The sequence below is a fragment of the Nestor notabilis genome, unplaced genomic scaffold (genome assembly GCF_000696875.1).
Source record: "Nestor notabilis isolate BGI_N333 unplaced genomic scaffold, ASM69687v1 scaffold4240, whole genome shotgun sequence".
In the NCBI taxonomy this organism is placed as follows: domain Eukaryota; kingdom Metazoa; phylum Chordata; class Aves; order Psittaciformes; family Psittacidae; genus Nestor; species Nestor notabilis.
In genome coordinates this window covers 1-22,362 of record NW_009910518.1, presented here as the reverse complement: position 1 = coordinate 22,362, position 22,362 = coordinate 1, and the positions used below count along the sequence as shown (strand labels likewise).

Sequence of the window (22,362 nt, the reverse complement as noted above, 5' to 3'; positions counted from 1 at the left end):
TCCTCCCATTGTATCCAGTAACAGCCTTGAACTATCTTTGCTCTGATTCTATCATTCAGGAAGCAGGAGGCAACTGCTGACAGTCAGTGGACTGTACTTAAGCATCCGCACGCCCTCAGGAAATGGAAAAGTGGAGCATGGCACAGCAGACATCTCACTTCACCTGCTGTGCTTGGCCTCCTCCCCTTTGTTTTTCTTTCCCCTACCTGGCACAAGATGATAAAAGATATGAGGGAGCCAAAGGGCAGTGAAATAGCTTCAAAAGATCTTGAGCCCAAGAAAGGTTGGACAACAGGCACCCTTTGGTTTTCTTTTTCCCTGCCTGGTCCCAGCAGCTGAGATGCAGTGGCACTGCTTTCCAGTGGCACTATCATTTGCCTTCTTTCAGCTGCCCTTGAGTTTCACAGCTGCAGGCTGGTGTTTCCAGGCCCCTGGCAGCAGCTTTGCTTTGCCCCTGTCCCTCAGGAGCAGCAGTGGAGATGAGCCTCTGTCTTGAGAACATTATTCTCTTTGGTTGTTCAGTGAAATCTCCTTTCTCCCTCTCTTTTTTCCAGACCTTTCTTCTGTTCACCTTTACCTCCACTATCAATTTGAGGAGGTTATTTTGGAATCTCAGTACACATAAACTCTTATATGGTAGGATACCAGCTTCCAGGGCTTCCTGGCCCCTGTCTTACCAGAGTTGTAGGGATGGGTGGCCCTTGCGGGCAGTCTAGTTTTGAGCTTCCCTCATAGCTTGCAGACCCCGCATACTTGTCTTGCTCCTGGGCTCGCAGCCAGTTCATACGCTGTTTGGCCAGTACCCAATTTTGCTAGTTTTGAGGAGGTTCATGGCAAAATTAAATTATCTGAGGATGCACAGCTTACATGTGGGACACTGAGCATTGCTGATCCTGTCTTACTTTCATTCTGCTTTGGGAAATTTACTGTTTTGGTTCCACACTTCAGCTTTTGAACTGGTTCTGACCCTTGTTCTTGTAGACTAGAATTCCTGACCTCAGTGATTCCATAAACATTCAATCAACTTCTGGGGGGCACAGCTGTATAATAAAAGAGAGTAATGTCTTTTGCTCCATGTTAGAAGATAGTTAATTTGGCTGGAACAACCATTTCAGGAGTAGGCAAAGCAATTCTCCCTGAAAACAAAACCCATAATCCTTTGTCTTCCCCTTCAGTGTCTGTCGCTTCTCTGCTGCTGAGATTCATTTTAGGTATGTTGGGCTGCTGTGCCTTTAAATGGGACAAGAGGTAATGGAGCACAAGTTGCAATAGGAAAAATTCCAATTAAATATTAGGAAAATAAGTTTCTACCATGGCAGGGGCCAAGCACTGCTACAGGCTGCCCAGAAAGGCTGTGGAATCTTCATCCTCAGAGATATTCATTACTCAACAGAACATGGACCAGAGCAATCTGATCTATGGTGGCTCTGCTCTAGAGGATAATTTGGGTTGGACAGGACCTATGATACATCAAATACAGATCTGATATCTGAGGCTGGATTTTATCTCTGATTACAGGGTTTCTTCCTGCGAAGACATGACATTTCTTCCTTCTTGAAATACTTTTTTTTTTCCCCTCTTTATTACAGAAATCCTCTAAATGGCATCTTCTCCTTATGCAGAACCCCTTTTGGAATCTACCTCACAATCAGCATCTCATTAATTTTGTTCATTTAGAAACACTGTAGTGGCATGGAAGTCAAGTATTGTTTGCAGTTACTGGTAACTGTGTGTGGAATAGAGTTCATCTCTATGCCAAACTAACATCGTCTCTTCCTTCATAGCTGTGGCAGCTCAGGCCATATGCTCTGCATAGGCACTTTGGCATTCATTTAAATGGGGATAGCTGCTGTTTGAGCATCTGTCTTTACACAAAGTTTGACTCAAAATGTGGGAAACTTCAGCTCCAAGTTGTCTTCAGTTCAGAGTTGTTTCTTACCTGCTGTCAGTGTGTGGTGAGCTCCTTACAGCATTACTTATTGAAAAGATTCACAGTCTAGGATAATCGTTAAGTCACACCGCCCACTGGGTGCAGGGTTGTATCTTCATTTTAGATACATTTATGGCCTAAAGGCTGTCAAATCACCTTCTCCTAAACTGTATGAAAACATTTGTTCAGCACTATCAGTCAGGAGCATGCTCCGGGTTGCAGACTGGTTTCTTCTCTTCAGTAAGGGTTTGTTTCTGTGCTTCATGCAATGCCAGGTGAAATGGAGGTGGAGTAACGAGTGATGACTTCCTGTTGTTCCTAACATGGCTTATCTCTTAAGAGTATCCTACTGTTTTAATTACGAAGTTTATGAGGAAGAGAGGGCATCAGTGATAGAGTAACTAGTGTGGTTCAAATTCTTTAGGTATGATAGTAAATACAATTTGAAAGTCTTAATGAACCAGATTAGCAGAGCAATTTGTGACAAGAAAAACATAGTTGTAGTCAGGTGAATTGATTGCTTGCATTAGCAAAATTGCTGACAGTCACAGTAAATGCTTGATCTTGGGGATACGGTTTAGCTACACCTGTGAGGTGTGAGAATAAAAAGAACCTGCAGTCTCCTTTTTACCATTTTACTGACCTTAACATCCTTTATTTTAGTTAAATTGAAGTCCCTCAGATAGTGATGCTTAGTTCATCTTCAACATGGAGTTGTCTTCAATCCACCAACGGACACAGCCACTAAGTTGTATGTGCTGTGGTCACAAAATACATAGTTGGGTATATTTTTATTCAGAACTGATGATATTTTCTTTGATTACAGATGCAGAACCAGCGCTGGATTACAGCCTCGACAGAGATGTACGGGACTACCACAAGCTATATTGGGAAAGGGAGTTCAAGCCTGTGGCAGAAAAACTTCTTGAGAGAATTCAAAACCATCACTTCTTCCAGCTGTGACTATTACTCCATTTTAATCACTCATATTTTTTTGGTGCTATAGATTGACCAGCTTTATATTTCTAATATAGCTGTACGTTGCCATTGGTAAGCGTGTTGGACAGCGTGGCAATTGAATTTTTAAGAAGTCAGTAAAGCCTGGCATTCATATACTGGATCCTTCCTTTTGAGAAGCTTGCATCAAATTTTTTGCATGTGTTAGTACTTTTTACAAGTTATTTGAGCTGCTGAAGCAGCTGTTCAATGTGATTTGTCTATTAACTGCGTAGTTGCTTGGCTGGGAAAATGAAACAAAACTATTTGCTGAACTTTTTGTTTTTGAAAGGTAAATTACCACTGAGTGGGACCAGTGGGCCTCTGTGGTACCAAAAATGCTGTGTACTATGAAAGCATGTTACGTGATTGGAATCACGTCTTGCCTACAGGCTTTGACACACTTCTTTTACTTTCTATGAAATTCTCCAGCAGGAGTAACCCAAATGCTGCTGGGGCTTTATGCTTTTATATCCTGAGCTTCACGCTTGAGATCAAGGGCTGCCCATGGCCAGGGGAAAAGCTGCTTCCCTTTCCTTTGCAAATCCCCCTTTCTCTACCTCATACGTGTGGCTTGGGTATCCTAGCTCCTGCCTTGGTGCTTGTGGGATGTAGGTCCAGCTGGGCTGGAAAGAAAGAGGCTTTTCTGACTTGGTACTTCAAGTGTTAAGGCAAAACACACCTATCCCTGATGTAAGGAGATTTTAGGTAGTCTGGTGGGTTGTTAGCTGTTCCCACATTCCCAGGAGCTGCCTGTGTGCCTGTACTGCTCAGATTGTCTTGGCCAGCCATCTCCCCTGGGCTCATATCTCCATCCACAGGGCACAAAAAGGCTTTGTATCCTTCACGTTCCTTCTGACTGATGCTGTCTTATTGCTCAGTTTTCATCCTTTCAGAGTGTAGAAGTCCCTGCTCATCGCTCATGGGTATTGCATCACTGGCCTCAAGCTTTAACAGTCTGACTGGCTACAGAAAGCTTCACAGACCTGACCCATTTGCCTCTTTTCTGATCTCAGATCACTAAGAATAAACCACTGCGCAGGGGCTGCTGGGCTCCTGGCTCTCATCCTGAGGGTCAGCAGCCTTGTCCTGTGCTGTGTGTGCATCAGGAGAGCAAGTCTTCCCCCGGCAATCCCCACAGAGAGGCTAAAGGAATTGGTTCGAGGCAGCGATTTGGAGCTGTACTTTTGGCATTGCCTGGACCTCTGCTTCCAGGTGAGGAGATGAAGCGAGGAGGCTGGGAAGCAGAGCTGTAGTAGAAGGGCGCAGAAACTTTCTTCCTAGTTTAGGGCCCTCCTCCTACATTCTCAGGGACTTCTTTGCTGTTGGTGGGATAGGGGAGGGGAGATTTCATGGTCCTGGTTTTGGGAGTGGTGCAGCAGCTCTGCCAGAGCTGCTTGGTAGTCATCAGGGCTTACAGCCTGCAAGCGAGGGCATCTCACAGCAGTGGCCAAGGCAGGACTGTGGCCTCTCCCTCCTGCCCTGCTGTCGTACACAGCTGCTGCTTTCTCCAGTGATCGCCATTCATGAAGCATCCAGCAACTCAACCCTTTCTTGTTTAAAGACTAAACCCACTGTCTTCGGTTGCCACTGTACATAACAGCTTTGGCTTGGTCTCTTCTGCTTAGCACCACAAAAGCCTCAGCATGGAAAGTGCCTGACCATCTTCAGGCCCCTTCTCCAAAGTAAGTAGCATGGTGTGTAGTTAGGGTTGGCTGCGGTTGTGGTTACTGTTTTGGTCGAAAATGTGACCGTATGAAGCCACTGGCACACACACACTGCAGTGTTTGCTGCTTGAGAAGGGAGAGTGTGTCTGCAGGTACCTGCAGCTGCCTGGGGAGCACGGGACAGAAACAGCCAGTTCAGTCTTCTCAGAAAACTTCCTGTCTACCTTTGATCACTCCCAAAAAGCAACCGGAGAATCAAGTGCTGCAGAAATTCCATTTACAGTCTGGAAAGACACTTCTGTGTCCTTAGGCACAGCTTAACTTTATGCTGTGGCCTTACACAGGAAAGTTTTGCTCTGGCTTTGGAACATTAAAAATCCTGTATTTTTAGTTAAGAGGAAACAGCAGATGCTTCCTGTTAGTCACATTTTTTGACAGTTTATTAATCTTTCTCCCCTAGATCTTTTTAGATATTTTAGCTTCTTGGACTGTAAACTTAGAACTGTTCTCAGAATGTTCTGTAGTCACAGAAACCAGTCTGAGCTAACTGAGAACCAGGCCAAGGGACAGAAATCTTAATTTACTTCTACTGGTGGACTTGGGAAAATCTGTTTCTTTCCTGCCCTATGGATAAGGCTTCTTTCTTCCTGTAAGCAGGTGGGGTTTCTACACTTGCAGGGTAACCCCCAGCACAGCCAGCAGCAGGAGTGTGTCCAGAAGGGTTTGTCACTCACTTGTGGCAGATCCCCCTCCGGCTGCCTGTTACCTCTTGCTGTAACTTCCTCAGTCTGGCTGTGCAGACCTGGTCATCCTTCCAATGGCAGATGCCCTTCTGGCACCAGGCTATGGAAATCAGCAGCCAAAGCTGGCGCTAAATTCAATAGAAGAGGATTTTAAAATCAGTTTAACTCTTAAAACAATATTTAGAGCTGGTTACTGAAAATAGGTGACTATATAAACATAATCTCTGCCCATTACCTGGGAGGAAAGTAAAAGCCAGTATGACAGAGTATTCCTCAACAGAGGGTGGAGGACTATGGGAAGCATGAAAACACTACACTATAGACTTAGATCTTCACCGAAACTATGTTTTTTTTTTTTTAAACTGTGTCTTCTCCCATCATTTCTGACTCAATTGGAAAAAATCTTTTGTCATTTTAAGTATGTTTGCTCAGTTACCAACAGTTTACAATAGTCTTTGAACCATTTCTAAGTACACCAGAGAGAACAGAAGCGCAAAGTTCAACCACACAGAAACGCCAAGAGAAAAAGTTGTTACCTTTATTTAAAAAATACCAGTAATACTGACAAATTTAAAAAGCAATTCACACTCATACAAAAGTATTCATGTGTTCTCCAAACCCACTGTGTATTAAACGTCAGCACTGTAATCATGTTTTGATTTGCTAAAAATAGATGGGTTTAGCCTAGTTATTTAAGCAACTGCAAAAATCAGTAAGACCAGCGTTGGGCACGTAATACAGTAGGACTGTTTGGCAGTCTAGAACACATTCCCACACCTGTCCTAGCTCCTCCTTGGTTCATCCTTGACAAACAGGACGAGGAGCCACTCAACACTGCGCAGTTCCATCTCTAGAGAGCTCTGAGGAAGCAAGTCCCCTGCTTCCCATAGGAAGCCCATTGCACTTTGGAGCTCACCACACTATGCTGGACAACTGTCCCTTAGCATTTTAAGGCTAAACTATTTGAGAAAACCGACTGCTATCTTTCAAATGATCAGTGTGGACAGAAGAGGTTTCATTCTGATTAAAGAAGAAATCTAAATAACAAGGCTTTTCGAAACCACACACAACGAAGGCTCAGACAATAGCAGTGCTCACTTTCACTTGTAGCTTAACTGGAACAGCCCTGGGCTGTTCACTTCACCAGCACAAATAGCAGCATCAAGATTTTTCTAAAATTATTCTTGTAGCGAAAGCAAATGTCATCAAGTCCCACTTCTGTTCACGCTCCAACTCCCATAGGATTTGCCTTAACACAAGATCTATGCATCTATTGTTTGCTATATTGCCACAAGTTCACAGGGAGTCCCGTGCTGTCTAAAGCCAAAATACCAGGAGCAGGCAGCACTGCCACACACCCCTGTTTTTTCAACTGCCAAGCATTCACTGCCGAGCAGCAGCAGTGATATTCCAAACACGGAAATAGCTGAAACTAAAGGAGTTATGGCACAATGGGCATCGTAACTTAGAGCTACCATTGGTCCTGAGGCTTCGTATCTTCCTCTGCCACGCTGCAGCTGCAGAACATTCCAACATCAACAGGCAGCCAGAGACATCAGGTCATATAGCGAGTAATAGCTCTCAGAGCATAAAGTAGTTCGGCTTGCATCCGAGCTTCTACCAGAAGCAAATTTACATGGACCTTCAGGAAAGAAAACAAGTTGCACTTTAACGGCGTGCTCACAGTGAAAGGATGGCTGTGGGTTTCCTATTAGCATCTGCAGCAGCACTGGGGTAGCACTTCGTGTTTTGGCTACCCAGATAATTAGCTCTATCTGTAAAGCTTGCTGAGGGAGCAAAGACTGAGCAAACGGGTCTGTAGCACTGCAGTGGGTCACAGGGACCCTTAAGAGGGGCAGGGTCACAGGAAGAGGCAGTCATCCTTTAGCAGACCAACTGGTTAAGCTGGAAAAAACAGTGCAGCTTTCAAACACACAAGCCCTTCTGCAGCAGCAGACTGTGCGCAGCTTGAAAGTAATTGTTCAAATTTAGCTTAAAGGTAATCAATTAAAGGTAAAAGGGTGGTTGGTACCTGTGGAGCAGAGGGGGTTGTTAGCAAAGGAAGAGGTGATAAGGTCGTTTGCCCCTGTGGGACAGAGAGAGAAACACACAGGTAATAATCCATAACATGGAGTGGTGAGCTGAGGTGAAGCACAAGATAACATGCTATAGAACTATTGTCTTTACTGAGACAGTGGCTACTGGAGGTAAGAATTCAAGTTCCCCAGCTCATCTCCTCCATTTCTTTACTGTATTTCTTCAAGGATGAGATCAGAAACCATGTGGGGAAGAAGGTCAAGAGCACTCTCTCACTGACAACAGGTCAGCTGTGAGTTTGCTGTGGCATGGAATGGCTGTGTGTGCTGCCTTCCATGAGGATGGATTCTGATGGCATTCAGTGACATGTACGTGCATGATTCTTGGATTTTGATGGCTACGGAAATGCAAAGTTTGGGGCTTTAAAGAAGGATTTGTGTGCTTGAAAAGCTTGTCTCTCTCAGTCTAACCAAAACAAACATATAGTATTTTACTTGAACAACCTTAAACCATTGTGGTTATAGTACCCCTATTATAACTGGATATCTCTCAACTATTTTCAGAAGGAGTTTAGCAAGAAATAGAGGATCCAATTATATGAGTGCTGATTAAGGCATGTTTATGTTTCAGCACTGTATCAGCATTCATTTTTAAGTGGGGCCTTTCTTCCAAAGAAGAACTGGAGGATATGAACTTGTGAAGCAGATGTCCAAGAGTTAACAGCAAGACATATTTCTGGGAGGTGCAGTTCAGACTGTAACCTAGCAGCAGGACTTCAGGGTTTTACACGAAGTTTAATGGCTTTGGGCCGTTCACGCTAAAGACAACCATTAAACTGCAAAGACCCTGGGCCAGGATGGCAGCTGCTCTGGGTCTGACGGCCTCACATCACCTCCCAGCCTCTCTGGGTCACAGGAGGTGCCAGCCAACAGCAGAGGGGAAAGCTGCGCCACTTATATGACTATCCTCCCACACAGTTCAGAGGTTGTGCAGTCTGTGTCAGCTGTTCACTAGCAAACATGCAGTAGGAAATAAGTTATTTCGGCCTAGGAAGTACTACAGCTCCTAAAGAATGTACTGCATGTGAGCAGAATCACATTAACACCAGCTAAAAGCCTCAATGCTACTTGGGTTGCTGTGGCTGTTAAGTGCAGCAAGTGGACCTACGGCCCGTATGCAAACCGTACCTTCTCAGAGTGTTCAAACTGCCTCCAGAAGCTATCATACATTCTTTTTGTGGTCTTTTCAGGAGTGCAAACCACAGTCTTGATATAAACTTTAAAGCTGCGGTCCAACAACTGATTAATTTCACCGTAGTCATAATCATCGTATCTGTTCAAAAAGAAAGAAAAACATTTTCATTTTCAAGAACAAGTTACTTCACTTGCAGCGGCTTTAAGTTCCTATGGCAAAGTAAATTACTGCGTAATTTGTACCTTTGTCGCTCCCCCACAGATGAAAGTATGTTTAAAAATACATGCATGTTTGCTATAAATAGCTTTGCTTCAATCTGATAAAGAACAAAAGGCCAGTGCTAACAAGTCTGATGTGTTTAGAACGAAAGCAGTAAAACTGACCTTATTCCAAACATACAGTGAATATAGTTCCAAATAGCTCGTCGCAGCATTGAGGTATCCACATCTTTGTGCATGGCCATGGTGTTGTAAGTCAGATTATAAGCAATATGAAACTTCTCATCAAGTAGTTGTCCCACATCTGGGTAAAGACGATTAACCAAGGAATAGCCATGGTCTTCCCAGGAATAATCCTTAGAATAAATAAAAATGCAGCATGGAGCATTTCAGAAATTAACTTGTGCAGACCTAGCACTTTATTGCAATTTCTCTTGGGGCAGGTGATCTATGGGGGGTGTTCATTTGCTCACTTTAAGCCTCTGCATCCATGGGGCACTAAGTTACAGCCCATCAATGTCCAGGTTTGGTGTCTGGCACAACAAACAGCATTCTAAGCCTCCCAAAAGCAGCCCCCGGCCTTGTTACCTGAACACGAAAGGTGGGCACGTGCATCCCATGTCTGGAGAAGTCTTTGTAACCGTAGCTGGTGTCCTCAAAGTGACGAGACACGTCTCTTGCTGGTGCTGATTCTTCATCTTCTGTTAATTCAAACAGAATTTCACACAATTTCGGTAAGAACAGAGTGGATGTGTACGAGCAGAACTCTTGCAGAAGAATGGAAGTCTCTGTGTTTTTTAACTAAACGCACAGTTTCCCTGGACTACTTCTATTAAAAGCCTTAGATACAGCTCAGTGTGACTGCAAGCTATGGTTTTTAGAGGCATCTCCCTGAAAAAACATTGATTCTGTCTTACAATCACCTCTTTCCTTCTTCTTTTGTCTACCAGTCTTCATCCTGTCCCCTGTGTCTAGGGGACCCTTCACTCCTAACTCAAGAGGTCTGTGAAAATGTCAAGGGAAAATCTGTTTTACTAAGTGATCTGTTCCAAAACAGAGACCTTTAAGACTTCCACACCAAATTTATTTAGAGGGAACTGTTGAAGAGTGGATAACAACCCTAAAATTGTTAAGAGATTAAGTACTGTCTCACAGTTGTCTGGAAAGCAACGTTTCACACACTCTAATAGCTGTATGTTTTAAGGGCTTCTTCTTACAGTGTCTTGTGATATGTTTAAATCTCTTGCGATCTCTCTCAAGAGAGACATTCTATTTCTATTGGAAATTTCTATTAAATACAATATTGGTCAGTGGGTATTATGGTGGGTTTGAGAGAAGCCACAAATCTTGGCACTACTTTGCTCTGAGGTGTTCTTGAAAGAAAACAAGGCACCTGCAACCTTCATCCCTTCAAAGAAACAGTGGTGGTTTTGACATATCTAATAACACTTTTTTTTTGCCCCTCTTTTGTGGTAGTAAGTGTTTCTTCAAGTGATTTGGGAAAGTCTAAGTACATACACATGCACACTACAGCTGTTTCACCTGAAGAACAGACGAACATGCTTTCTCTCTTCTCCCTTTCAAAACGCGTAGCCATCTCTTCCTGGCTGGCTTCCTCTTCATCTCTACACTCCTGTAGCTGCTTCATTTTCTCCATTAGAGCTTCAACTTCACAAACAGACTCTGTAGACTTGAAAAGGAACGAGAAACATTTTATTTCCATGTCACAAGAACTGTGACAGAAATCATCAAGCCAGAAAATTTAAACGCAATTTACATCCTTCATTTACATCTTCAAATACTGATTTCTGAGGAAAACAGTTCTCAAAAGAGATCTGTACTGACCCAGTGTTCACATTTAGTCGTTATCTTTTCTCAATTAGATCCCTGGTATTTTTTAGCATATTTTTAGCTTCACAGCTTTTTGGAACAAGTGGTTCTCACACTAAAATTAATTTTTCTTACTTCATCTAAATGTTTAATAACTGAAAAACAAGGAGCTGTAACAGAAATTCTGATAGAGGAAGTAACCACAATTTACTGCCCAACTGAATTTTTCCCCTTCTCTGCTCACAGACAAGAAACATATTGGAGGAAAAAGGAAGAGTGAGCTTAAAGGCAGATTTAACAAAGCCTCAAAGGAAAGCTAGTGCAAAGTAATTGTATTTCACAAGAGCTGTTTCAACACCACGACACACTATTAATTCAACATCTGGTCTTGTAAAAATCCATCAATGCACAGCAAAATAAAGTTATCTCCAGTCTATACACTTCTGCCCCTTTCCTCTCTGACTTTTGCAGTTTGCTCCTTCAGAGAAGCAGCAAGTTCCAGCAAAGAACATTTAGATGCCACCCACATCACTGCAGTGACGTCTCACAGGCAGGGAACCTGCACTGAAAATACTCAGTTACTGCTGTTCTTCAGCCAACACTTGGTTCACATCGTGCTCTTCACTAAGTGGAAGCAAGTACAGATGAGCGAGTACAACTGCTGCAGGCAGGGAATACTCATTTAGAGACAGAGAAATTTGAATGGTCTGTGGTGTGATGTATCACAAAAACCTCAAGGCAGCGAAGTCAAAGACTGGAATCAAAGGAAGAGCCAACTTTCCCCGACACCCATGCTGAAAAAGCACTCCTGGCCACTGCTGCTCAGGACACGTATCATAAACTGGCTGAGACCTGGAGTGGTCTCAGTTTGTTGGCATGAATAACAAGAGACAAAAAAAATAGACTGTATCTTTTTCTGTCCCTTCGGTAGCTTCCCCCAGCTTAGTAATGTCGTTCCAGCTTCTCCTAAACATATCTTTTCTTCTGGTTGGCACTCATGCAGATTAGGCTCACCAACCCCCACTCGCACTGAACACAGACAGGCACCCTCCATGTAGTAAGTTTAACAGGAACCTACTGCGACTGACCGGGACTGCTTGTGCAGATACTTACAGGAATACTTCCAGTTGGGCTGGCATGAATTTCATCCACGCCGTGGTAACCATTTGTGATATCGCACATGCAGTAGTTACTGACGGAAGGGGGCCTGAACGTGTGACCCCCTTCACAGTCGATCTCCGGGCTGATTCCACAACCAAACGTGAAGGAAGCAAGGGAGTGGTAATGTGTGAGGAGAACAACCGCGTGGATGAGCTCTGCCAGGGACCAGCTGTTCTCTTCAGTCTTCAAAAGTTGCTTTAGAAATAACGCAAGACAGAAGTATTAATTTTAAAGTCATTCAAATGATCCCTCCCTAATGCAGTTTATCAACACATTTCTTTACCAGGTAGAATTATTTTCCCAACATCCACACTCGCTCCCTAACCCTCTGCTGCCAGCAGCATGCTCGGTGCCCTCACCAGGAGACCTGCCAGCCACAGACTCATGTGGTTGAGGCACAAAGGAGATGGCTTCTCTCCCCTCTCTGGCCTTCAGCTATTCAATCAGTTGGGGTTTGCGTTTTGCACCATATGGTTTGTATTGAGGCCAGACTGACCGACACTGAAATATCACACCTCTGATGGAAGATGCAACCACAACAGTCACGTTTCTTCAACTGACTGTTACAGTCTCAGCAAACACTTGTGGACCAGCTGTGTGAAAACCTGGCATCGGGACCAGGCTCCCTCCATTTTGTCCCTATGGGCGGTGGAATGTTCTCTATTTGACAAGAAGCTTCGAGCCACAACTTCCCCCTCAGGCAGGAAAGAGTGGGAGGTTTGGGCCCTTCTGGTGAAGTGCACACCCTCCCCCCAGCCCAGCACCCTGCCTTATGTGAGTTGTACAGGGGCACAATATCGCACAGTATCACAGCGATACAACGCTGAAAGCCAGTAACGCAGAACTTCTTTCACCCCGATTGGTTCTTAACCCTAAGAATCTGTGATTGCATTACTGATAACTAAGGGTACATTCACATTACTCCGTGGAAGATTTACCTCAATGTGCTCCTTGGTGATAAGCCAGGGTCGGTGAGCCAACATTTTGTTCAGTTCTCCTAAGTTTTGCAGTTTTTGAGGTGCATTTTCCAGACCATTCAACCATTTAGGGTCTCCACCGACATGAAGGAAGTCATTCACATGGAGGTTAACAAGGTAAGAGCACTGGTGTCGTGCTGCAGCCTAGAAAGGAAAAGGCAATTGTGATACAGAAAACAATTACAGTAAGTTGGTCTTTTATGACAAATACCGTAAGTCATTGTTTCCTCAAAATATTCAAGAATAAGACTTGCAGTGATCAAAGGTTAAAGTAAGAACAAGTTGAGATTAACAAATCAGCCTGTTTTGATTATTGTTCTCACAACATAAGTATTCCTCATTCCTCACACATTATAACTATGCTGGCTACAGATGCAAAATGCCTGTACCCAGGGAGAAGCACAGGCTTAGCCTTATGGTGTAGCCTGAAGTAAACAATCCATACTGCACAGTAGTCCCCAGTGGGGAAGAAGCAAGGCTGCCTCTAGGTAAATCTTTGCCAGTAAAAACAAAAGCAGGTTTCAGAACGCATACAAGCAAGCAAGACTCAGGGCAGCTTTCCAGCAAAGAGCAGACCCAGTGTCATTTATTCAAACAGTAACAGAATCACAGAATCCTAGAATGGTTTGGGGTGGAAGGCACCTTAAAGATCACCTAGTTCCAACCCTCCTGCCATGGGCAGGGACACCTTCCACTAGACCACTTCACCTCCTACATTAAGACACAGCCCAAAATTTTAACTCAACTTCTGCAAGCAAAGATCACTGAACTGGCAGATTGGAAATTATGAAATCAACCACTTCGGGCAGAAAACTTGCTTAGACTGTAGAGATTCAGCAACAGATGATGGGATGGACTATCTAGTTAGGAGGAAGTGTATTCGACAGGACACACACACAAACAAGCCTTCCTGAAAAAGTTTCTGAGATACTAAGGAAATCAAAATTAAACAATTGTCTTACTTTTATAACAGATTTGTTTCCCCCCATTTCTTACAGTCCTACCAAAAACTATGAACATAAAGTACTCTTCTTATGAAACAATTTGTAAACCAGACACAAACAAACCTACTCTGCTTTTCCCCTTAGCTCCTGATGAAACGCCTCTCCAACTAGAAACTGCAAAACACAGTAATCACTGCTATTAAACAAGACCAGACTGTTGCCAAAGCGGCTGTTGCTGCTTTCTGTTCCAGCATACCATTATCCCGATGTAGTGTCGGTAATGGAGCGGGAGCGGACCATCCATTTGCAGCAGATAGTGCTGAGTTTTTAGAAAGCTCTCGAGATACTGGGGGTGGAAAACCATCACCAAGGTAACGTTGTCCAACCGGCCCAGCGCAGCAAAAGAATCCGCAAACAGCGCATGCATCGTGGCGTCTTCGTTTCCCACCTGGATCGTCTGAGTGAACAGAAAGAGCAATCAGCAGTGCTGTCGAAGAAGTACCAGTAAAGTAGTAAATACATGTATTAACCATAGCACCCCAGAGGCCATGGTAAAAGGAATTGTGTTATAAATCTATTAATGGCATTAAATCAGTGCTCATAAGGCAAGGCATATAAAATCCCTTTAATACCTCTCATTTAGGAGATCACAAGTGATTGTATCAGCAAAAGGAGGTTTTGGGCTTTACCCTTTCTCTTGTACACCACCGATTTCTCATTTTTAACTGTCTCAACTTCACTTTCTTCAGTGCCCCTCTTTGATCTAACTTAGTTTATTACAACAAAAAGCTAACTGAATAATCATTTTTACTATGGGAAAAAGAGGGAAAGAAGTAAAAAAGCTAAGATGCCAAGAGAGAGAAATTGAAACTTCAGGCTCTCAAATTCCTAGAAAACCACAGGCATATTACTAATGTTTCCCCAGCTCCAAATTCTCTTACCAGACAATCCTGAGAGAAGCACCAGAAACACTCAGCCACAACACTCTGACACTTCCCAGATTGTTCAGAATGGTAGAAGCAGCTCAAGAAAAAGCAGCCCCAGAGCAGGGGGCAGGTGCTTTGTAGACCAGTAGGAAATTACATCCGGGTATTCACAAGGAAACAGACACTCAGAGCAAACAGTATTGGGTTTCTCTTATGCTAGATAGCAGTATGGGAGGAGTTGTAACTATTCCAAAGCTCCCCAGGGCTCTCGCTGCTTCTGTACACTGGAACCGTGGCCAAAGTCTCACCAGGACTGAATGTGATCACAACTGAAAATATTTTACAGCTCAGCAGCTGTCCTGAAACCAAATGTGAGTTACTACTAAAAGGGTGTTCCTTAAAAGCATAAAGTTCACTGTGTACTTGAAAACATTACCACACCTCCTTCTCGGGGATGAATCTGCTTGGTCCGTGTCCCAGTGGTCTAGGAATTCTTATTCCAAGTTCCTAGAAAAGAAAATCATACCACCTCAGCATTTAGTTATAAACAACTTTTAGCTGTGACTGCTAGAAGGAAAAGAGTTCTGCATTCAGACCTGGGCTTATTTGGGTACTTGTGGTACTCTTACAGGGGTACTTCTACTAGTACCATTTGTACAAATGCAAATCATGTTTTATACAAGTGCATTATAATTAGCCACACTTGTTTACAGTGTACTCCCCACTCCAGCAACAAAAACCGCAACAACAAAGGCCCTGCCAACCGAAGCAAACACACACAAATTCATATGCACACTACAGCCTGGTTCACAGAAAATTCTGCATCAAACGTACTTTGGCAGGGTGTCCAGGACAAGGAGTTCAGTACACAGCCGTCTGCTGTGTGGTTATGCCACTGATACAAAACGAGACTGGTGTGTGTGTGTGTGTACATCCGCAGTACACCAGCACATAACACTCTGCATCTGTCAGGAAATGGAACAGCTGTAACCCTAATCAGATTTCTTTTTCCCAACCTCAAAGAGCTCTTAAACTGCTGAAAGTACCTGATCTACATTTGCATCTGCTTCTTTTCAAGACAGGATAAAAAGCTATTCACACTGTGGGAGGGAGGGAGGGGGTTTTGCTCAATCAGAACAGCAGCAGCCATCCTGTGGACAAGTTGCCGTGCAGATGAGAGGGAGGCTGGATAGGATACCCCTCCCACAGTTCTCTACTTGCACTCTTCCTCGGCTAGATGAAGCTTTCTGCCAGGCCTGCAGCACCCTGGGCCCTTCCTGCAGCCAAGGAGCAAACTGCATAGGAGCAAACTGCATAGAAGACAAAGACTTGGGTGCATTTGTGTCTCACCTGTTAAACCATTCTGTTTGGAAGGGTGGGAGCCATGGGCTCCAGAGCAGCTTCTGCATTTGGCACGGTCAGCCCTCAGAGAAGGCCCAGCAGGGTCCACAGGGCATGTACCAAAGCATGGCCTCACCTCGCACAGTCACACATGCCCACCTCCCCATCACCACAAAGGCTCACTCCTTCACCTGCAGAGCACTTGCTACAAGCCAGCTCTACTGAGGGGACTGGCTCCCAGGCAGCGGCATGGCTTCCCCAGGAAAGATGGGAGCTCCCAACAGGGTAGCTGGTGGCACAGTGCTCTTAAAGATGAATGGAGACCTGGGATTAAAGCTGAGGATGGAGCTGAGTGCTGAACACTAGGCTACACGTAAAGTAACAGTTTGGGGTACGTATCTGTTCTCTCTTCCCTGGTCATGTTTTAAAATACATCCATTGCCGCTGTTCCATAGCCCCCACACATCATCTTTTGATCATACCAACTCCATCCAGGTTCTCAACTGGGATTAGATTAATAAACACCATGTATGGAGCATTGAGCCAGTTCAGGCCATGTAGAGCAGAGGGGCTCCTTCAGCTACTTTAGGCCTCAAAACTAAGTCCCTGAAAGCTGCCTGCAGTTTTTAACTTTGCTACATCTTCCCCCCATAGACAAAGGCTGTCATAACAAGCAATACCAGCTGCACTCACTATTGCACTTTTTCTGTCTTAGCTGAGGTTTCTATTTGCATGAGTTCATTGTATGAGAAGCAGTTTTATTAATCAGTTACTGTTCCCTGAACTTTCGCCTAAGATTAAAAACCAGCTTCAGAGAGCTGGAAACAATCATAGCAGATCTGCCCACCAGAGTCTGTCAGTCTCCTTGAATCTTAAGTGAGATGCCTCCATTTCTCAAGTCTTACTTCGATAAAGTGAGATCAAAGGGCAGCTCTCACTACTTGTCTTTTCAGATTCTCCCCGGGACAGTAACGTTTGTGATGTAGCTTTATCCTGCTGAGGGTCCCAACATCCACAAACAAATTTTGCCTGTCAGCTAAGTCTCTAGCAATGTCACTCGTAGCATGGATTTTTCACCTCAAAACCACCCTCTCTCCTCAAAGCTCTAGCACAGCTTATCTCGGCTACAACTACACTAGCAAATTAAAGAAACATCTTACATCCAAATGTATGCATATGTCTGTATGCAGCATTTAACTTAGCAGTTGTCTGCAAATCAAGCTTTCCAACAGAAATACCTTGAAGTTTAATTCTTGAACACTCTGTTTCAGTCCTCCCCTTTCCCAGAACAATTATAGGAAGAAAAAAAACCCCAAAGCAACACCAGAAGATTTAAGAACCTGAGATCAGGAGGCTGCTAATGCGTTTTGTCCCACAACTGAAAAGTACATCAGTACCAATACAGTTCACATTTTTTAAAAGCTTGCAAAGGTCAAACTACTACGATTACACTGAATCTAACAGGTTACATTACTTAAGTAACCAAACCCTCTCTGCAAAGTGACTTAAAGAGTTTTTTTAAGGATTGAGTAAGTTGCATCCCCCTCATGGCACCAGCCTAGCACCTGGGACACCTGGGTTCAAGTCTCTGTTTTGACATAGACCTTGCAAGGGATTTATGAAGATAAGCCTCAGTTTCCCATCTGCAAAACATTTCTTCCAGAGGGTGCTGAGAACAGAAATAAGCTTCCTGTCATGAGGCCCATGGTTACCAGTCATGAGAGCTGTATAAAATCTGACCCATTGGACATCTTCTGAAAGTTGTTATTCTTCACTTACAAGCTATGGCAGACCTTTTAACAACCGTTTCCCCTCTTTTTCAGAAGCAGCATTTAATCGAGTTCTTCTAGTACTGGAGAAATAGCAGGCATCTCCAGGTGCTCCCACTGTCCCAACAATTCAAATACTACACATAGACATAATACTCAAGACAGTCCTAGCAGTATCTTCCCTTAATTTTGAACATATTTCTATGCTCCATGATGTCCTTCACTAATCAATCCATCTTCCAAATACACTCAACTCAAGAATCAATGCTCTCCAGCTTTCCCTCTCAACGGCAATACCTGAATCCTGACCAGCCACACCACCATGTCTCTCTCCAGCACCTTCCCCATGAAGAAGCACCTGGGCCACCAACAAGCACTCAGCAAAGCAGCTGGGGCGGGGGGGGGGTTGACTGGGAGAAGCAGCAGTTCTGAGCAAACAGAATTTATTTTGGTTATTACAGAAGTACCAGCAACTTCCATGTGATTCCAGAGCAGTGAAGTTGGACACCAAAGTGACCTACTTAGTGCCATGTTTTCTGCATCAAAATTCTCCTGGCTTTGCTCCTCTCCTTTGCTAACCTTGCCATTTCACTTCCATTCAGTCTAGCAACTCTGCAGCTGGATACAGCTCCAAGCTCGGCAGAAAGCCAACCACAACTGAAGTGGCAATAAGAGTAATAATAATAATAATAAATAAGGGGCACTCCATCTTTTACAGCCAGAACATAAAACTCAGATGGCTGCAAAGCTGAGCACTAAGGATAGAAGAGATTCGACTTTCAAATCCCAGAAATTCTCAGCTAGTGGAGGGAGCTGGACCACACCAGGCAATCCATTCCACTGCTCACTTCCCAGAGATACCTTGACAGAGAAGCAAGACTTTAGCCATATAAATGCTGTATCACTGTGCTGGCAGAGACCCTCAGGAATCACAGAAAAGCCTCCTCTTTCCCCTTCTGTAATGTAACTTGTATTTCTGTACAGCCACTATTATTACCTCCATGGGAACTACAGTCACCAGATACCTACAATTTCTGGATCTATACATCCCTCATCACTGACATATCTGAGCACCTCACATCATGCCTTTAATTCATGCAACAATCCTGTGAGGTAGGGCAAGAGTATTATCTCCCATTAAGAAAAACACACCTGAGAAACATAAACACTACATGTCTATGAGAAGACTGGCAGCTAGAGCTGAGCTCTCTCAAGTCACAGGCTAATGCCTCAACCACCAGACTGTGTGCCTTTTCAGAGACTTCGCAGCCAGGAAATATGCTTTATGCAAATCTGCACCAAGAAACAGCTCTTCAGAGCTAAGATAGAAGAGTTAATGAGACGAGTCTGCAAACTTCATTATGTACTTCCCAGTTCCCATTCTGTCCTACCAGTCTGGCCCTCTTACAGTACATCCAACTCCACAATGACAACCAGACCAAAAATCCATACTGCATGCACGTATGTGTTCAGAGAAGACCACTCTAAAACCACAAACACGTACAAACTCACTCTATTTACAGCTTTTCTGTATCTTAAGACTCTGTCAATCAAGCCCACTTTCAGGTAACTTCTTAAAGTGCCCTGACAAGAGCAGGATCCCTGTCAAATTTAAGTAAAAATTGAACTGCAAATGCTTAGAAGCAGTCACCTCTGCAAGTGATAGAATATCATCTGCTTTGGTTCTGAACCTCTTCCAAATGTATGTGAAAAAAAAAAAAAAGGGCATTTCTAAACAGACACCCAATATCAGAAATGCCACCTAGGAACACTGGAGCTGAGTTAAGTTACGAGCCAAGATGCAGGATCTCTAGAACAGGAACAGCTCTCTACCACAGCCACAGCTCTTGCTCCATAGGGTGCCTAAAATGCTTTTTCAGATCCCTGTTCCTCCTGGCAGCCACAGCTCTGTCTCTTACCACAAAACCTCTCCCAAACTCTTAAGTTTTGTCAGATGAGTATGGGGACTTGTACCAAACTGCTACTTTTCAGTCACTTGGGATTCATGAGCTGAGCGCTAGCTATGAACCACAACCTTCAGACTGCTTCCCTGGTGTCAGCACAGTGACTCATTTTGCTCCCCTCAAGTACAGTCAGTACCAATATCAAATGTATCTCCCAGAGAAACTTATTTACATACTTACTTAAGCCTCCTCTAAGTGGCAAAAGAACATTTTATCATAGACAAGCCACAGGCAAAGTGAAAATATAATTATCGATTTACTTCACTAAACCACATTTGGATTAACATCTTCTTCTGAATCATCTGTTTCCCAATTAAGCACTAAATACAACTAGAGCCAAACAAAATTATATGAAAATCACATACTAATGCAATATAAAACAATCTAAAGGAAGGAATGAGAGAAGGGAAATTAGTTTGATGTGACGTTTTCTGGAGGTAACATTTTCCCAGAAAACCAGCGATGGTTTTACATAATCTAAGTGCATTTCTGCCCAGGCTTAGGGTTAAGAAAGGCACAATGAGCTGTGGCTTAAAAACTCTTCTACATAATCTCCTAGTAGAATAACTTCTCTCTTCCCACACTCCCCCCCCCAAACGTGCCAGTGCTGAAAATTCAGCTTAGTATATACTATGGTATGCATTTGAAGCTGACATTTAAAAATACTCATTTAGAGCTTTATATGCTTATAGGATAAAATGTCCCAAACCATCCAAGGCAGACTTTGGCACTTACCAGTCTAAGAGGCCTTGTGCTGCTGCTGCTTCACTCACTGTGTCTGGTTCCCATTTCCCCTTTAAAGGTCACTGACAGCAAAACCTCACTGTGGTGACACTGACAGGCTACAGATTTGGACTTTCCTTGTTTAGGATCTCAAGGACAAGTTATTTATCACCAAACTGATACCTAACCCAGAAGTAGCTGCAATTGTTGGGGCTTTCTCAAAAACAAAACAAAACAAAAAACTACACAAAAAACAACAAACAAACAAAAAAACCCACAACATGATTCACATTAAAATGATTGAAAAATTATTCCCAAAATGCTAGTTCTGAGTTACCGGCTGGGCTTAAACCACAAGAGTTCTCTGAATTTTTGCACCGGTTCCATTTGCTGGCTATCTCAGCCTATCATTCAGCTGAAGCACTGGACATGTCTACACTTGCATGGATTTAAGGAAGTGAGAGCAAGTACTCCCCCTCTGCTACAAAGCACTTTGTTCCACAGACCTACTGCTCTTCACCAGGACTAGAGCACAGCAAACATTGAACTGTTGCTGTTTCACAGAGAATACATTATTCTTACATGAATTTCAATACTTAAATTACTCCAATTTAAATACCAGTAAGCGTACTTTCTCTGAGTATCTCAAAGTCCTTTGAAGTATCAGGTTTTAAAAACATCCCCAACCAGTTTATGTGACTTGATTCGAGACACAAATTGAGGCGATTGTGTGCCCGCAGTCACACACCCTGTTCACAATGGTAGGAATAAAGCAAAGCCCAGGCTCCTCACCCTTGAACTCCAACACCTCTTCTCTGGCCAGTTTCTGGGACTGAGCAGTAAAAGCAGGTCCAACTGGAGCAGTCTCAAGTGCTACCTATTCTTCCTCAGCAGTAATAGCTCTTCCTGAAGTGGTTTTGTGACACAACTGCCTAGACACCACAACCCAATTTACTTTTGATATGAGCTCACTGAAACCAAGAGGGTGAATTTCAATGATTAGTGCCTGGCTTTTCTATATGACAGTTCTGTAATGTGTACAATGAAAGAAAAAGTTTTAAAAGGAAAGAGATTTGGAAGGCATATCTGCAATTTCCATGCCATCAACACTTTTTAAATGCCAATAAATCAATGACACAGAAGGATACAAGTTTAAACATGACAGTTACAAGTTTGCATTATGTAGACTGCACTGCTGGGTTATGTCAAAGCAAAGCCATTTGTATCCAAGAGTACCAGATCTATACAAACAAGAAAAATAGAATTTAAAAATATCCTTTAAAAGAAAAATCTTAATGTGGTGACACTGAGAAACTTAGCAAAGAGATCCAAATCAGCACTTTAATTCCTGTCCAAAACGCTATTGACTTGCCTTTGTTTGCAATTACAGCAAGCTCTTCTCTTATCAGAAACACAACACCGGCCCCACTGTTTCAAAAGGATAACTCAAGTCTGTGCAAGAACGAAACAAATACCAGGCAATTCATAGGCAAAAAGTACTTGGATGAGCCTAAAACCCCAGCAGAGAGACCCCACCACCGCACACACAGGCGGTACGCAGCCCTTCTGGGACCAGGTGGCAGTGGGGAGGCTAACGACAGCATCCGCACTGGCACTGCAGGCAGCAGCTGGATATGCCCTAGGAGGGAGCTACAAAGGACCTGCAAATCCTCCAAAGTCACCTCCTGTAGAAACGAACAACGTCCTCAGGGTCGAGCGAGAAGCCCACAAGGAAGCGCTCCCCCTGACTCCCCGCCTCGCTGCAGGAGGCCCCCGCCCCACTTCCCAGCAGGGATTTCTCTCTGGGGATGCGCCCGGGGAGCAGGATCGATCACCCACCCCGGGGGAACCCATCCCTGCAGGGGTGTCCCGCGGCCCAGGCCCTCGCCCCCCGCGGTACCTGATGCTGGGGGCCCGACCTCGCCTCCCTCACGCCAGCGCT

The 22,362-nt window shown here is 43.9% G+C and overlaps 2 protein-coding genes across 3 annotated transcripts in view; one reads left to right on the top strand and one right to left on the bottom strand.

The window, feature by feature from the left end:
- ARMC2 (armadillo repeat containing 2) overlaps nt 1-2,893 on the top strand; it is a 58,591-nt gene extending 55,698 nt beyond the window's left edge. The window contains exon 18 of the mRNA XM_010010368.1: nt 2,757-2,893. Coding sequence (XP_010008670.1) covers nt 2,757-2,893 — 137 coding nt within the window. The remainder of the gene's footprint in view (nt 1-2,756) is intronic.
- A 3,334-nt stretch (nt 2,894-6,227) lies between these two features.
- Nucleotides 6,228-22,352, bottom strand: LOC104402461 (sestrin-1). 2 transcript variants are annotated; one of them, XM_010010350.1, is made up of 10 exons: nt 22,321-22,352; nt 15,065-15,130; nt 13,954-14,154; nt 12,715-12,897; nt 11,729-11,971; nt 10,328-10,475; nt 9,374-9,486; nt 8,951-9,141; nt 8,561-8,705; nt 6,228-6,978 (listed from the first exon to the last, which is right to left on the bottom strand). In XM_010010350.1, exons 3-10 carry the CDS (start codon nt 14,122-14,124, stop codon nt 6,892-6,894), a joined length of 1,281 nt encoding a protein of 426 aa, XP_010008652.1. In that variant the 5' UTR covers nt 14,125-14,154; nt 15,065-15,130; nt 22,321-22,352; the 3' UTR covers nt 6,228-6,891. The 2 variants fall into 2 exon arrangements, with proteins under 2 accessions (XP_010008652.1, XP_010008659.1); XM_010010357.1 differs by lacking the exon at nt 22,321-22,352 and adding an exon at nt 20,433-20,441.
- Nucleotides 22,353-22,362: the final 10 nt, after the last annotated feature.